The sequence below is a fragment of the Chiloscyllium plagiosum genome, chromosome 4 (genome assembly GCF_004010195.1).
Source record: "Chiloscyllium plagiosum isolate BGI_BamShark_2017 chromosome 4, ASM401019v2, whole genome shotgun sequence".
Lineage (NCBI taxonomy): Eukaryota > Metazoa > Chordata > Chondrichthyes > Orectolobiformes > Hemiscylliidae > Chiloscyllium > Chiloscyllium plagiosum.
In genome coordinates, this window is record NC_057713.1 from 101,507,462 (window position 1) to 101,523,912 (window position 16,451).

The window sequence follows — 16,451 nt, forward strand, 5'->3', positions numbered from 1 at the left end:
TCCGTCCCGGGCTGGAAACTCAAGTCATTGCAGTCCCATAATAAAATCGATCGGGAGCTCCAATTGTGATGCTGCTTCGAGTATTCCACGTTTCTTTTAGACTTCCCAACTATCAAACACTGAGTGCCCGGAGAGGGCAGAAAAACCCAAAGGATTTAAGGAGTGGGAGCTAAAGGTGGGTGTTTGGAAGGAGTCGTCTCTTTCTTAGAAACAACCCTCGGTTCTTTCTATGAAGTGTATAAAGGACAGCGAGATGGGAGCAGTCCGATGTATGTCCCTGCCATGGAGTCTAACCGAATTCCAAATGGAACATGTCCAAAATAAATTCCCAATTTTTCCCAACTTCACCTTTCTTGTTAATTCTCTCAGCCAAAGAGACGCTATGTGTTTTAAAACGCCATGCAGTTATTTGCATACAGAAACGGTCATGATTGTGCAGTCCTTTCATGTTTTGTCGCTTGTGTTTACTAAACGCTGTGGATGATTGTTTTGTCAGGATCACAAGCCGGCAGCTGCCGCTGCCTGACTCATTGCAAGCAAGCTACAGTACGCCCCATAAGGACAGTAAATGGGCTTAAAGGATAGATCAGCCTCTGAGGGACTGAACAGCTTCTTCCTGATTTTGAAGTTCAATCCCTTCTTGCAAAAGCATGGACAGAGCTTTCTCTGACCGGAGGGAACATTATGTACGACGTGCAGTCGGCAGTGTGTGTGACACCAGGTATGGGCTGAACTTACTTTCGACAATGTAATGATGTGCGATAAAGGCATTGCTTCAGTCATACAGCAGCTAAGCTGTAGACGCTGCCAGGCTGTATGTATACACCAGGCAAATTCTGGTGAATTCAAGGCTCTCGCACTGACTTTAGTTCCCCTGCTTTAATCATTATCTGAGCACAACCATCCAGAAAGCAGAGTTTCCACAGCCTTTTCTGCGGGTGTACGCCTGTACAGTTGTTTTCATCAATCTGATCTTGTTGGTGTGAAACCTGCTCCCACTCTCAGAATTCTCACTGAGCTGTAAGTGCCTAGCAGCTATCTCCCTCTGCCCAGGGTATCCAGCACTTTCTCTCCTTTTTCAGTTTACACTCCACGGGCGGCTTCCGATTTGGCCACAGCTGACCTCAGCGTGTCGGGGTTAAACCAGAGATGAGCAAGCGGACATTCACAAGAGTAAAATATGCACGAAAAGTTAACTGAGAATAAGCCCGAGTTATTCGGGTTTGTAATGTAAACACCCGCGCTACTCGCATTGTAATCGGATGGAACTAAGAAAAACGAGCCTTACTCCTGAAAACAGTACCTCTCCATGTCAGTCAGGCGGGAGGAATCCCGGAATCCTTTAGCGAAAGGATTACTGTCGATTTTTAATTTGGTGATCTGCAGAGAAAAGCATTATCAATCAAAGCGCTGTCTCTGGATTCACCAGATTTCTGAAAATAGACAGAAACCTGTAGAGGAGAAAGTGGGTACTGCAGATGCTGGAGATCAGAGTCGAGAGTGTGGTGCTGGAAAAGCACAGCAGGTCAGGCAGCATCCGAGGAGCAGGAGAATTTGACATTTCAGGAGTCGATAAAAGGCTTTACCCGAAACGTCAATTTTCCGGCTCCTCGGATACTGCCTGACCTGCTGTGCTTTTCCAGCACCGCACTCTCGACTCTGATCTCCAGCATCAGCAGTACCCACTTCTTCCCTACAAACTTGTAGAGCCCAGGACTTGGCGAATGTGTGGGCTTGGGGTCATAACGATTCTGTTACTGGGTTAATATTCTCATCAAGAGAGTTTGTTGCTCTGAATTGAGATCCTTTTGAAGGGATTTGAAACGCTGGCCTCAGGAAATCTGACAAATAAACCAACAGTTTAGAGGGCTGTCGGTGATTTATGCCTTTCTGAGAGGAGCAAACCCCTACTCCATCTCACAGAGCCCGGGAGAGTGCGGGACTCCCCGTGGTCAAGGCGGCTGTGGGCTCTGGTATTGGAGGAGGCTGCTTCCCAGAGCGTCCTGAGTAACCAGAGGTGGTCTCTATACATTGGGAGACCCCGACGTCCGGTGGAAGGGACTCCCTGGGGATATGGGAGTCGCGGGTACCTGGTGACGGTGTGAAGGGCAGAGGGCCTGGGGTCTCAGGGTCCCGGGGACTCCCGCGAAATTCAGGAGAAAAAACATCCCACAGAGAATCGCGGATGCTGGAAGTCTGAAACGAAACCAGAAGTTGCCAGAGAAACTCAGCATCGGTGGAGAGAAACCAGGATCAATGTTTCGGGCTCAATGAGCCTGATTCTAAGTTTCTCCCGCGTTTGGTTAGATTAGATTCCCTACAGTGTGGCAAGAGGCCCCTTCGGCCCAACCAGTAACCCTCTGACTAATACATCTAACACTATGGGCAATTTAGCTTGGCCAATTCACCTAACCTGCACAGGTCCTGTGACTGGGAGGAAACCCACGCAGAGAATGTGCAAACTCCACACAGACAGTCGCCCGAGGCTGGAATTGAACCTGGGTCCCTGGTGCTGTGAGGGAGCAGTGTTAACCACTGAGCCACTGTGCCGCCGCTGGGTCACGAAATTCCGAAGGTACCTGCGGGCTGAGCCAAGCCAAACTGACAGGAGGCACGATAGGAAATAAAAGACTGCCTCAACATTCACACCCCCGTAAAAAAAAGCAATGAAATAGAATGACACATTCTGAACAGCTCCATAACTGAAGAAACGGATGAACCACTGAAAGCGAGGACCACTTAAACTGGAATTCATTTTACATTTAGATAAGATGCCGCTTATAAGAACAGTATCTTGTAGGAAAGGTCTTTAGTGAGCCACTGTTACCCTGTCAGTCTCTGGCGGTTTACACAGCAATCGGATTATTGAGGTTTCTTTACAAATTAAACCCGGTTACCGGGAAAATAAGCAGGAACTCACCAGCTGGTTCTGGTAAGCGGTGACTGCTGTAAAAACCGTCTCTGGGAAAATGAAGGTGCGGAATTCTTCGGATTTGAGGTTGACCAGAGAAGCGGTGTGATCTTTCTTTTTAATGATGTGAACTCGGGGCTGGTATTTATGCATGGAGTTTAGAATGATCTGCGGAATGAATTCATCACAATTACGGCCGAGCGCCGAGATTCAGAATATGCAAAATTAAATAGACATTCACTGGATCCAGCCTCTGAACACAGTCTTTCCCAATCGGAAAAATATACATTCACATCCAAACTCAGGTCAACGTAAAGTATAACTTGCATACCGGAAGGCGTGGGAATTCTCGAGAACTCTAATGATGGAAATCCAGAAAAAAATCCCGATATGCGCGGTTTCAACAATTAGAATTGCATGTTTCCAACAGCACTAATTTAATTGACCGAAACAAATAGCAGCTCCTCTGTTTCGTCCTCTACTAGGCAATGTGGGAAATTTTATTCAGTGCTTTGTCATTAAAATCAATTTATTGCCATTCATTGGAAGAAAATAATTCATTGGAGAATTACAGTTAACAATAATGCTATATAATTACCCGTGTATAAGATTTCTATGTTCCACACTAAAGCCTTACAATAATACAACTATATTCCACACAGGAAACTGTCTAAAAATATCTCTATTCCACAGTCTAACCTATTTATAAAATTCCTACATTCCACAATATAACCTGTTTATACCATCGTTATATTGGACACTGTAAACTGTCTATAGCTCCTCTATATTCCACACTGTAAACGGTCTATAAGACCCTTTATTCCAAACTATAACCTGTCTATAACACACTATTTTCCACACTATAACCTGTTAATAAGAATCCTATATTCAACACTATAAACTGTCCATAACACCTCCAAATTCCACATTGTAAACTGCCTATAGCACTCTATATTCACACTGTAACCTGTCTATAACACCCCTATATTACACACAACTTGTCTATACCAGATCTATATTCCATGCCGAAACCTATCTAAAAGACTCTATATTCTGCACTAAAAAATCTTTAAAACCATATTCTACACTATAAACTGTTTACAATATACCTTTATTATAAACTGTAAACCGTCTGTAACAGCTCTATGTTCCACACTGTGACCTGTCTATGACATCACTATATTATAAACTTAAACTGCCTGTAACAGCTCTATCTCCCACACTGTAATCTCTCTTACAGCACTATATTCCACACTATGACCTATCTGTAACACCTTTTATACCACAGTGTGACTTGTCTTTAACACCCCTATATTCCACACTGTGACCTCTCTCTAACACCTTTTTATGCCAAACAGTGACCTGTCTATAACTCCCCTATATTCCACACTGTGACCTGCCTCTAATACCTCTAATGGTATATAGTGTTAATATACAATTAGCACTATAACCTGTCTATAACCCACCTTTATTCTGCACTGTAACCTATCTGTAACCCTAACTCTGTAAACTGTCTATAACACTGTTATATTCCACACTGTTACCCAACTATAACACCATTATATTCCACAATCTAACTTGTCTATAACTACTGAAAATTCCATGTTGTATTTTATATTCTACACTGTAACATGTCCAAAACAGACCTATATTGTATACTGGAACATATGTCACAGTTACTTGTTTATAAAACCTCTATTTTCCACACTGTAAGCTCTGTATAGCACCTCTAAGTTCCACATTGGAACCTATCTTTATATCTTCATATTCCATTCTATAATCTGTCTATAACACCCTACACTCCATGTTCTAAACAAACTGTAACATTCCTATACTCCACACTGTAATCTGTCTATACATCATTATATCCCATAATGTAATCCATCTTATAAGGATGGTACTAAAATGTGTGATTGAAGCATGGAAGGCTAGGTCTCCTTCTTTTGAAATAGAAGGCTAAGCTGATGGCTAAATAGTGATCTTTAAAAATAATAAGTTTTGTATAGAGAGAATATTTCCATTTGTAAGGATGAACAGAACCAAAAGGCATCAGTGTAAGGTAGTCAACAAGAAATCCTACAGGGAATTCTGAAAAAAAGAATGCTTTCACCCAAAAAAATGGTGAAAATGTGATTCTCACTGCTATCCAATATGGTTGGTGAAGAGTATAGATACTTTTTAGGGCCAACTAGACAATCGTACAAAGGAGAAGGAAATAGAAGATTATAATTGCATTTTCAAATGAGGGAATATTGTAAGAGGCTCATGTAGAATATAAACACTAGTATCAGCTGTTTCTATGCTGTACTGGATTTTCTGTGTAAATTCTATCTATTACACTCCTAAACTTCACACACAGAAACTTGTAGCAGCACATATTAACTCACCTTTAATGTACCCTGACTGGACTCCTCATGCAGTAGTAATGTCTTTAACCTGTCTATAATGTACTAGTACTCCACACACAATAACTTGACAGTAACACACCCATATTCTATGCATAGTAACCTGCCTGTAAAACACTTGTACTCCACATGGAAGCATAGAACGGTTACACACAAAAAGAGAATATATGACATGTCAAGCCTATTTCTACTGTCTAGAAGACAAACTCAGCTAATTACACTCTTCTGTCCTTGATTTTGCAGTTCTGTTCAGGTACTTATCCATTTTACTTTTAAAAGTTACTATTAAATCTGCTTCCACCACTTTGTCAAACAGTGAATTCCAGACCCTAATCTTTAGCTGCATAAATAAATGTAGGTCCTCCTTTCACTTTTGATTCTGTTGTCAATCATCTTAAATTGCTTTTCTATGTTTCTGAACTCTTCTATTAATGGAAATATTTTCTTTCTATCTAATCTATCTAGATCCCTCATGATATTGAAAAAATAATCCCTGTTCAACCTTCACTTCTTTAAGGAGAACAATGCCATCATTGTCTATCCACATAACTTAAGTCTCAGATTTGTAGGACTATACACATTAAATATTCCTGCACACTCTCGAAAACCTTCACACCTTTCCTAACTTGTGATTCCCTGTCTGAGACAAAGTTAGTGCTTAGTACTTCAGTTGAGGCCAAACTAGTATCTTCTAAACGTCCATTATAGACATTTTGCTTCTACTTAAAAAGCCCCTGGATGCTCTTCACTTTTCAGATCTTTTTCAACCTACCCTGCTAAATTCATGATTTGTGCACATAAATCCCCATGTGTGTGTGTTTCTTTTAGAATTGGATCCTCTAGTTTATATTGTCTCTCCTCATTTTCCTATCAAAGTACATCTCATTACACTTCTTTTGCATTAAATTTAATCTGTCACCTGCCCATTCTGCCATCCTCTTGAAATCTATGACTATTTTCTTTGCGCTTCATAATGCTTTCAAATTTTGTGACATTGGTAAATATTTTGACATCATGCCCTGTACATTCAAGTGAGGTCATTGATTTATATCCAGAAAGCAGATGGTCCAAATACTAGCCACTGGAAAATCTCACTGTGAGCCTTCATCTATTGTGAGAAATAACCATTTACCACTATCCTGCTTCCTGTCATTCAGCCAATTTTGTATCCATGCTTCCTTGCCCCTTAATTTTGTGGGCATCGACTTTGCTGGCAAGCTAATTATACATCATTTTATCAAAAGTCTTTGGAAATTAATGTACAGTACAGCATAACAACTCTTTACTCTTATCAAATCTTTCTGTTACCTCATCAAAACTCAATCAAGTTAGCTAAACACAACCCCCTTTAACAAATCAGGATTGGTTTTCCTTAATTAATTCACATTTCTCTAAGTCACTGTTAATTTTGTACAGGATTATCATTTACAAATGCATTCAAATTATCAGGGTTAAATTAGTTCACTGGTAGTTGCTGGATTAATCCTTAGAACCTTTTTGAACAAGTTTGCAATGTGCAATTCTCTGTGTGCTTGGCACTATTGCATACCTTCGATGAGAAAGTGAGGACTGCAGATGCTGGAGATCAGAGCTGAAAATGTGTTGCTGGAAAAGCGCAGCAGGTCAGGCAGCATCCAAGGAGCAGGAGAATCCTTGGATGCTGCCTGACTTGCAATATTTCCCCAACATTAATTTAATGTTGGGGCAATTACTGTGTTGGGGTACAGTTGTGTTACAGGCAGTTAGTCTGTGCAGGGTACAGATTTGCTGTAGACAGGTTACTGTTTGTTACATATAGGTGTGTATGTAACAATATTTCCCCAACATTAATTTAATTGTAGTCCACAGATCACAGTAACCTGTCTATAACACTGTATATGACACATATCCTGCTGGAAACACATCAGTACTCCACAAACAATAACATGTCTAGACCAAACATTCCAAAAAAAACTGTCATCTGTCACAGAGCATTACAAACACACATTAATTGATCTAGAACACACTTGTGCCCCCACACAGTAACCTTTCTATAACACACATGTACACCCACACAGCAACTGTCTGCAATACACCTATACAACCCACACAGTAATCTGTCTATAACACACCTATAGTCCACCAACAGTAACCTGTCTATAACACACCTGTACCCCACAAACAGTAACTGGCCTGTAACACACCTATACCCTACACACAGTAACTTGTCTTTAACACACCTGAACCACACACACAATAATCTATCTATAACATGCCTGTACCCCACACAATATAACCTATCTTCGAAACACCTATACATCACACAGTAACTGGTCTATAACATATCAGTTGCCCAACATAGTAACCTATCTGTATAATACTTATGCCTCATACATAATAATCTACATTTTATACACCTGCACCCCACATACAATAACCTGTTTGTCACACACTTGTACCCCACACGCAATAACCTATGCTTAACACACCTAGACATCATACATGGTAACCTGCGTATAACACACCTGCACCCCACACAACCTGTCCATAACACACCTATATGTAACAAACAGTAACCTGTCTACAGCAAATCTGTACCCTGCACAGACTAACTGCCTGTAACACAACTGTACCCCAACACAGTAATTTGTCTATAATCTGCCTGTAAATCCCCCAACATACATACAATAACCTGTCCAGAATACATCTGTGACCTGCACTCAACAAACTGTCTATATCACACCTGTACCCCATACACAGTAACCTGTTTTCAAAACACCTGTACTCTGCATACATTAACCTGTCTACAACACACTCGTAACTCACAAACAGAAACCTGACGACAACACATCTGTACCCTGCTCACAGTAGCCTGTTTATAACACACTTGTATCCAGCACACAGTAACCTGTCTATAATACACCTGTACCTTGCACACAGTAGCCTGTCTATTCGGCTGTATCATCCTGGACCCTCACAGATTTTAACTGATCTGTAACGCATGTGACCACGCACAGAAACCAGTCTACTCAGTAACCTGAAGGAATCTCGCAGCTGAACTCCTTATGGAAACTAGTATGATCACCCACAACATGAGACCATTTGGCCTGTTCGTACCCACGTCAACTCTCCACAAGAGCCTGTCGACGCAATTCTCCCTGATTGTCTTTTCTCCACCTTCGGTAGTATCATGACCTACTCACCACCCACCTCCTCCGACCCCAACACACCTGTGTGATAATATTCGTTTGCACAATGTCCAGTATATAACACAATTGCCATTCTACATGAGTGACCAAGGTAGGGAGATTTAGCCAATATTCAAATAATTTCAATTAGAATTAACTCAAAAGTTAAACGGATATTAACACAAAAATTGTGAGAATTCACGACTGAATGATATCTTGGTGCAGAGTCACTACTGGGTATAAATCTCAACTGTCTTTGGTCATCTCAGAATTTGCAAATGTAACTAATTCTCGGCGGGTGAGTGAATTTTGTTCATTGCTGGGTTGGAGGTGGGAGACAGATAGCTGGCGATCTAAGAAAGGGGCAGGTTAAAGAGTTCCTGAATTCTGAATATTCCCCGGGTCTCACCGCTAAGTTTGGGCCTATTTGACATTCCTCGCCCCCGCAATTTCAAGGAAGGAATGAGGGACAAGTTGGAGATCAAAGTTCCCCGCACGTCAGGTGTTGTTTCGGACGGAAGATTCCCAAACAATTCCATTTTCAGAACGAGAATGTTTTCCCCAAATCGGGTCCGTTAACACGAGAGAATCACATAAAGAGCAGTGACAGACTCACGTGACCATGTTGGTCCAGTTCATTGTTGGTGAGCTTCACTTTCTCAAAGGAGACCATTTGTTTGAGAAGCTGTTCCCCGGTGAATGGACAGTCAGGGTGCACATATAATCTGCAAAGCAGAAGGGCAGGGATTACATAAACTGGATTAGTATTTCTTGCAAAACAGAGGTGAATGGGACGATTTGATTGAGGAACCGAAAGGGGTGATTGGATCCAGCTTTCCACTGAATTAGGGAAGCCAGGACTAGGAGTTCCCAGTCTAAACATTACGGTCAGACCTTTCAGTCCTTCTGCACTAAAAGAGTGAGAGCAGTTTGGACTCTACCTCCCTAAACAAGAGTGACGTTTGATCAAATTAGAACATTAAATCCCCGATGAAGGAGTGGCACAGTGGCTCACTGGTTAGTGCCTCAAAACGCTAGGCACCCGGGTTCAATTCCAGTCTCGGGAGAACTGTGTGCAGTTTACCTGGGTTTCCTCCCACAGTCCAAAGTGATGCAAACTAGATGGATTAACGATGGGAAATGCAGGGTTACGGGGTGAGATGCTTGTAGGAGGGTCGGTGTGGACTCGATGGGCAGAATGGTGTTCTTTCACAATGTAGGGGTTGAGTGAGATTGTTTTCGTTGTTATCCGAAGGGTGTGCAGTAAAGACGGTTCCAGATCACCCAGGATCCTATTGAATAAGATAGACCGGAAGGCTGAATGGACCGTGCTTAGAGAGAGAGAGAGAGCCCGGAAACCTATGGGAAAACAGCCCAGCGTTGGGGGTTTCAACAAACCTGCTGTCTGTAAGAGTCTTTTTTTTAACTCAAACCCCAAGATCAAACAAAGACTTTAAGAGTTTATTAGCTGTGGTGTAAGATTTGACAAGGATCAGTATCCAGTCCAGGCCCCCCCGTTTCTTCCAGGCTCGCTGGTCATACAATTTGTTTAATATTAAAAAAGCAAAACACTGACATCGTCAGTGGGCGTGTGATCTGGATATTGATTGACATCGCGGCTGTGTATTTACGGGGGGATTTTTAACAGCAGTAAGAAAAACAGAAATTGCTGGAAACCTCAGCAGTCTGCTGCCAAACCTGCTGAGCTTTTCCAGCAATTTCTGTGTTTGTTTCTGATTTACAGCATCTTCGCTTTTTTTATTTAACCTCCGTGGATTTGGTGCTGAAGTTGTAAGTGTGTGTGTGATTTTTGTGTGTTATTGAACAGTGGAAGTCGCTGGCTCAGAACCTCTGTGGAGGGACATTTCAACTGAAATTGCAGTTTATGGCTCAAACATCTGGCTACTTAGAGCAGAGCGATTTACGGGGCCTGGGACTGGGTCAAGACTGAGAACTTCCGCGAGCGTGTAAAAATATAGAAATGTCCCGGATTCCAGTCTCAATCCTGATGAATAAACCCGATGGTCAGACCTTGCGGGGAGCGGCGGGTCTGCTTTCCCAGCAACCAGCCAGGAGGAGCGATGATAGGCGTAACGATATCTTTTATTGTCCACTGACACAATGTCCATCAGCACAATGTACTTGGCTTCAGGATCCACCCCAGACAGCGAGACTCGGATAGTGGGGAACATTCTCCTGAAACAGGACAAACACAGAGAAGATATGCTGAAACTCGACCATTCCGCTTCACAAACTGATCCTCGCTTCCACCCCCCACACACACACACACCAAATCAGAATCTCCGCCAGTCAGACAGCTCAGAGACATCTAATATGTCACTTCATTCGTGTTCAGCTCCAAAAGTAGCCAAAGTGGCTAGCGCTGCTGCCTCACATCGCCAGGGACTCAAGTTCGATTCCAGCCTCTGGCCACTGTGTGGGGTTTGCACATTCTCTCCGCGTCTGCTAAATTGCCCATAATGTTAGGTGCATTAGTCAGAGGGAAATGGGTCTAGGTGGCTTACTATTCAGAGGGCCAGCGTGGACTTGTTGGGCCGAAAGGCTTGATTTCCACACAGTAAGGTATCTAAACTAACTCTCCGACCCACCACACACTGTCTCCCGCTAAATATATTCCGCTGTCAACTGGATTTAGGAATAGGAGTCTGTATTTGACCAGTTAATAATTTAGGGAGTTGTACAGGTCAAAGCGAATGTGCGACTGTTGTGTTTCATGGTTGCTTTTCGGGCTCGTCTTCAGATTTCCACTTTATTTCTACTGGAAGCAGACCATTCGGCCCACGAATCTGTGTCGGCCTCTTGAAAGATCAATTAGTCCCCCTTCTGTCAGCTCTTTCTAACTCTGCTCCCCTTGCCCCTCCTACCACCCCCTCCCCCACTCTTCCCACCACCACCACCTCCACCTCTACTGTTTATCCAATTCTCTTTCGGAAGTTATTAAATGGGTTCCAGTCGCACTTCAGGTGGCGCATTCCAGATCACAGCAAAGATTTCAGATTTCCAGCGTACTCTGCACTTAGAGAGTATTAAAACTGACCGTAGTTCACCTGCATTATAGAAGCATTTAGGAACAAAATAGGACGCACTATACATACCACTGCATAGCACGGTAACAACATAATTATTCTGTTACGATTGCCCGATAATAGGAGCGTGACGTCTAGAAAGGTTTGGACAATTTATAAATAATGATTACAGCAATAAGAATTTCACTTAACACAACTGTGTTCGAGTAAGCACAGCGATTCCTACACAGAAAATAATAACAATTTGCACCAACCCATTATCTTTGGATAATGTCTACATTATTTTGACTTCACATGTGTTTTCTGCTCGTTATTAACGACAAGGTATTTTTATCTGTCACCGGTTCTGGTGTAACATAGCATGGTGAAAACAGGAACACTTAAACAACCGCCACAGCATTGAATTCGGCCGCTTCCACATTTACTCTGGTTCTGACAATTTCGTGAGGGCAGAACAGTCGGCAGAAAAACTTTTAAGGTTACATCCGTTCCTCCACTAACGGACCACCGCAAAACAAAACGCACCTCATCTCGTTTACGGTCAATGATTCATTTGGGATCGGTGAGATTAAGAATAACTCGGTGTTGGTTAACCTTTCGTTGAAAACGGCAAGTCACCGGGTGATGAAATGGATAAACGGCGGCACTAACCAAGAATTACAGTCTCCAATTCCTTTCACACCAGCAATTATTGAAGAATCTGCAGGCTCGTGTTCTGTCAAACTAATTCAGTGCCAAATCTCGATCTATGATTTGATCTCCATTGTAGAAAGCGATTATTTACATACTTCAGATTGAAATTTAAATTCACAGTTTCACCACGATAGGCAATTGTTTTGCTGTCTGAGGTAAAAAAAAACAATTTCCTCACCTGCCCGATTTAGTGATGATCATCTCAGTACCCAATTCATGAAATTTGTCCCATAACTCTTTGGTTTCCAGGCTACAGCTGATCTTGGCCATTTCGGCGCTGGGGACGGTCGGAGTGGTGGGGATCAGAGGCTCGGTACAGACTGGGGATGCACTGCCGCTGTAATCACCGAGTTCGAGGCTGCTCAGGTCACCCAAAGGCTGAGAGCAAGAGGATTTCTCCACAAACTGCTCTGTTTCGGAGGGAGAGAAAAGCGCGAGGACACATTTCATCAAATGGACGACCTTTCAAACATCGTGGCCGGATTGCTGAATTAATCTGCTAATTAAACTCAAGACTTCAGGAGATTTAAACCAAGCGAGAAAATAAGTCGCTTCAAACTAGCAAGTCCTTTGGACAAACTTTATGGCGTGCAATATATTTCCTTTAATTTCGTTCGAATTTCGCATTCGGAACAAGCATTGGTTAAAACACATTTTAGAAGCAATACTTTCCTTCAAATTGATTAACTCTCTTCAAAGGATTGGCTAGTATTCGTCAACAAAAAATGTTCCCAAAGACGTTTTATTATGCAATTATGCAAACAATCAGTAGTGACATTTCTGCCAGCTAAAGGTGCCAGTTCCACTTACCGAGGGGTTTAATGGTGTTTTCCTGGATTTCCTTCTCTTTGGAGTTTCCAGTTGAAATGAGGGCAGCGATGGAGAATGCATTGGCCCGGGATGAGAGCTGTGGTTTGGGAGTGCTGTACTCCATGGTCGATGCTGGGGCCAGGACACCTCCTGCTGGGTTCATCCCGGAGGGGTCTACACTCGCACCGGGAGCAATTTGCTCCTTTCTGCTTCTCGCGATCGCCACTCGACTGTTTCTGAATCGCCTCCCGCACCGCCAATTAATTTGGAGCCTCCCGCAGTCCGTACACCGCGCCTGGGTGGGAGAAGCCAATCAGCAGGTTCTGACGTCATAGGCGCCGGCTTGCCGTGGAGCGTGGGCATTATACGCCTGCGCAATGCCGTCCGGTCGATGGTCCGCGACAGAAGTGCGCACGTGCAGCTAACAGCTTACATTTCCAGCCGGCGGAAATTCCAGCAATGCGCAGGCGCTCTAGGGATGTAGCTGCTTGAGCGGATGTCAATGTTGGTGTGATGGGCAGCAGGCTCCCTGTCTGGAATTAATCCATAGCAAGATACAGACCATTGCATCCTGCTGTGTGCAGAAGTCCAGCAACCTATTTGTAACAAATTTACTGCTAGAGACTCAATTTCCCAGTTGCAAAGACAGATTTGGAGTCTGCTTGTTTGCATGTTATAGGTTTCATGAAACCACCATTTCTTTCATAGAGTTCTAAAGGTTTCCGTTTCCGAGCTGTTTATTTGCAGAATAATTTGAAACTCCACACGATCCTGCATGTTTCACATTCCTAATGCATATTTTACAGTCATATTTCTCTCAGATACCTTGGTGCGGCGTTAAAATGAGAAACCCTTGAACTTTGGTGGAAAAAGCCATCATTTACTCCTATTAGAAAAACGGCACCGTTGCTTCGGTTTCCAGTTTTAGTGTTGCTTTTATGCCATTGCTAGTTTATATATATAAAAGATCATTTTAGGATCTTTGTAAACTCAATGATAAGTAACGGTGGGTTATTGGTGCCGCAGAATACGGTTTTACTTGGGACTCACGCAACAGTTTAACGTTGCTGTTAAACTATAGCCTCACTTCTTTTTTCATCCCAAAGAAGCTTTATTTCTTTTTCCCCCTCCGCCCAGATAACGAAGGAGACCTGTCTAGACGAACCAACGTCAGTAAGCAGTGTTTTTGTTTGTGTAATTAATTACTCTGAAATCACACTCTGCTTTCTCACACACGTCAAAAATATCAAATTGTAACCATTGCAGAACGAGTTCATTTTCAGGAGATTCTCTCCCAGTCGTGTATTCAGTGCGTGTTTCTGAAGCTCCAATGAGCATTTGTAATTGCCATTTCAGCTCGAAAGTGCAAGTTTTATGGAGTGTAACACTAATTCTGAATTATATGTCGCGTGTTCCTCATCATTCCGGAAAAGATTCGCCCTTGTGTTTCAAAGACAACATTTTCTGGACAAACCAGAAAAAAGAGTATCTATGGAGATCTAACCTTTGACGCATTCTGAAAATACGAGAATATTAGTAATTTAATTCAGACCCCGCAGCCAATCTGGCTGCACCTGTCATTTGTCTTATAAAAGAGAGTATTATCAAATCTAACAATTTCATATGACGGATTTGCCTCTCGGAACACAGCATGATTTTGGCTAACATTTCCGTTAGGATACCAATCACACAGGCGGAAACACTCGCTTATTTTTCCTGGTGAAGTTCGGTGCGGTCCGTTTCGCCAACTTTCTGGGGATTCCGCTTTGAAATCCGTTTTTCAAATTTTATTGAGTTTCCTCGCGATTTCTTGGGAAATGTTTCACAATCAACGATTTCTTTAAAACACGCTTGGCCTTTCCGTTCCACAGCGCGCACAGGAAGGAATCCCTATATCCAACACACAATTCCAGAGTGGGTTACTGTCTCTTACCGTCTTCACACTGGACAGAATCAATTTCATTCTGTCAGTTAGACAGCGAGCTTCTCTATACTTCTATAGTTAACCATTTTCTTTATAACATTCGCAGTTTGAGTTTAATTTTGTAATACATGACTTGTTTTACTGAGAATATGTTCACTTTACAGAATAAACCGCCTCACGGAGTTACAGTATTATGAAGCAGTTTAACGATCTAGGACTGGCTGGATTTCACAGGTAAAACGAGATGAATGAAATATTTATATACATCCCAGAAAGCACATGCGAACGAGTGTTACGGCAGAAGTGACACTGGGACTCTGGGCAAATATAATTTGATTGCCAGAATTTATTTATACATCCAAATTGTCATCTTAAAAGTGTGACTGTAACAAGAGGTAGCCTCCTGCCCACGTCGCTGTTCCATTAAAACGAGAAATTTTACAGCCTACCATGGAAATGTTCTGCGGACAAAATTTCTTCCAGTACATTTTTGCTTTTAAATGGAAGAGTAGATTAAATGCGTTACAAGTATGGGGAACATGCCTTAGGCGCCAGGGAATTAGGAGGTGGACGTACAGTATGGAGTCCAATTGAATTATGTTAACCTGAATCCAAAATGCGATGTGGAGATGCCGGAGTTGGACTGGAGTGGACAAGGTCAAAAATCAAACGACACCAGGTTATAGTCCGATCGAAGCTGCATCCAGATGAACCGGGCTATGTAAATTTGCATAGAGAGAAATATTGAATGTAAATCTGGTGCTTGAGCGATCGAAAGACTGAAACAGATTGGAATAAATCTAGCGGGTTTATTACGGTATTGTAAATAGGGGAATAATTCTATCAACAATTTGGAGTCAACTAATGGGAGTTCATAGAATATACACAAACCTTCACGTTCTTAATGTGCCGCGCATAATTGCAGCAACATTTATACAATATTATTATTTTTGACGAAAATATTCAACCATTGAAATTAATATCAGACTCGACCCCCGTGGATTCTGCCTGAACATGAATCCTATAAACAAGGAGATCTCAAACCGGGAACCGGGAGATGCGGATGAGGAGCCTCATGTCCAGCTGCTTCAGGAGAGTTTTTTTTTCATTCCACTAACGGTAGGCGAAGAGCTGAGCAAGACTTGTAATCACCTTCCTTGAAGTGACGAACCTGCTGGCATTCCGCACCCACGACACTCAATGTCACCTAAAGTGAAAGCAATGCAGTTCGCAGCATTCTGCTCGGATCAGCAGCTTTTTAATTCCATTAGACACCCCGCACCCACTGAAAGTAAATACAGTGCAGGAGGTTTAATCAGGCACACTCGACAATTAGATTATCGTCAAATTGCCAGCGGATAATGTGCTAAAAGCTTTCTCAGTTAGTGTAACTCCTGACTGAGAATTATTCGCACATTTGGACCCCTTCAGTCCCCTGATATTGCAACTCGATCCTTAAAACGGCAACACCTGACCTGGGTCACACAGAGCAAT

At 42.5% G+C, this 16,451-nt stretch overlaps 1 protein-coding gene across 3 annotated transcripts in view; it reads right to left on the reverse strand.

The window, feature by feature from the left end:
* Positions 1-13,283, reverse strand: part of tbx20 (T-box transcription factor 20) — a 29,811-nt gene extending 16,528 nt beyond the window's left edge. Inside the window, exons 1-6 of one of the 3 annotated variants that reach the window (XM_043688759.1) lie at positions 13,034-13,282; positions 12,402-12,633; positions 10,515-10,679; positions 9,100-9,208; positions 2,921-3,079; positions 1,304-1,380 (exon numbers count right to left, since the gene is read on the reverse strand). In XM_043688759.1, the coding sequence (XP_043544694.1) occupies positions 1,304-1,380; positions 2,921-3,079; positions 9,100-9,208; positions 10,515-10,679; positions 12,402-12,633; positions 13,034-13,196 (905 nt within the window). In that variant the 5' untranslated portion in view covers positions 13,197-13,282. Of the gene's footprint in view, positions 1-1,288; positions 1,381-2,920; positions 3,080-9,099; positions 9,209-10,514; positions 10,680-12,401; positions 12,634-13,033 lie in introns of all 3 variants that reach the window. The other 2 variants (XM_043688758.1, XM_043688760.1) reach the window with 2 other exon arrangements.
* Between the last annotated feature and the right edge of the window lie 3,168 nt (positions 13,284-16,451).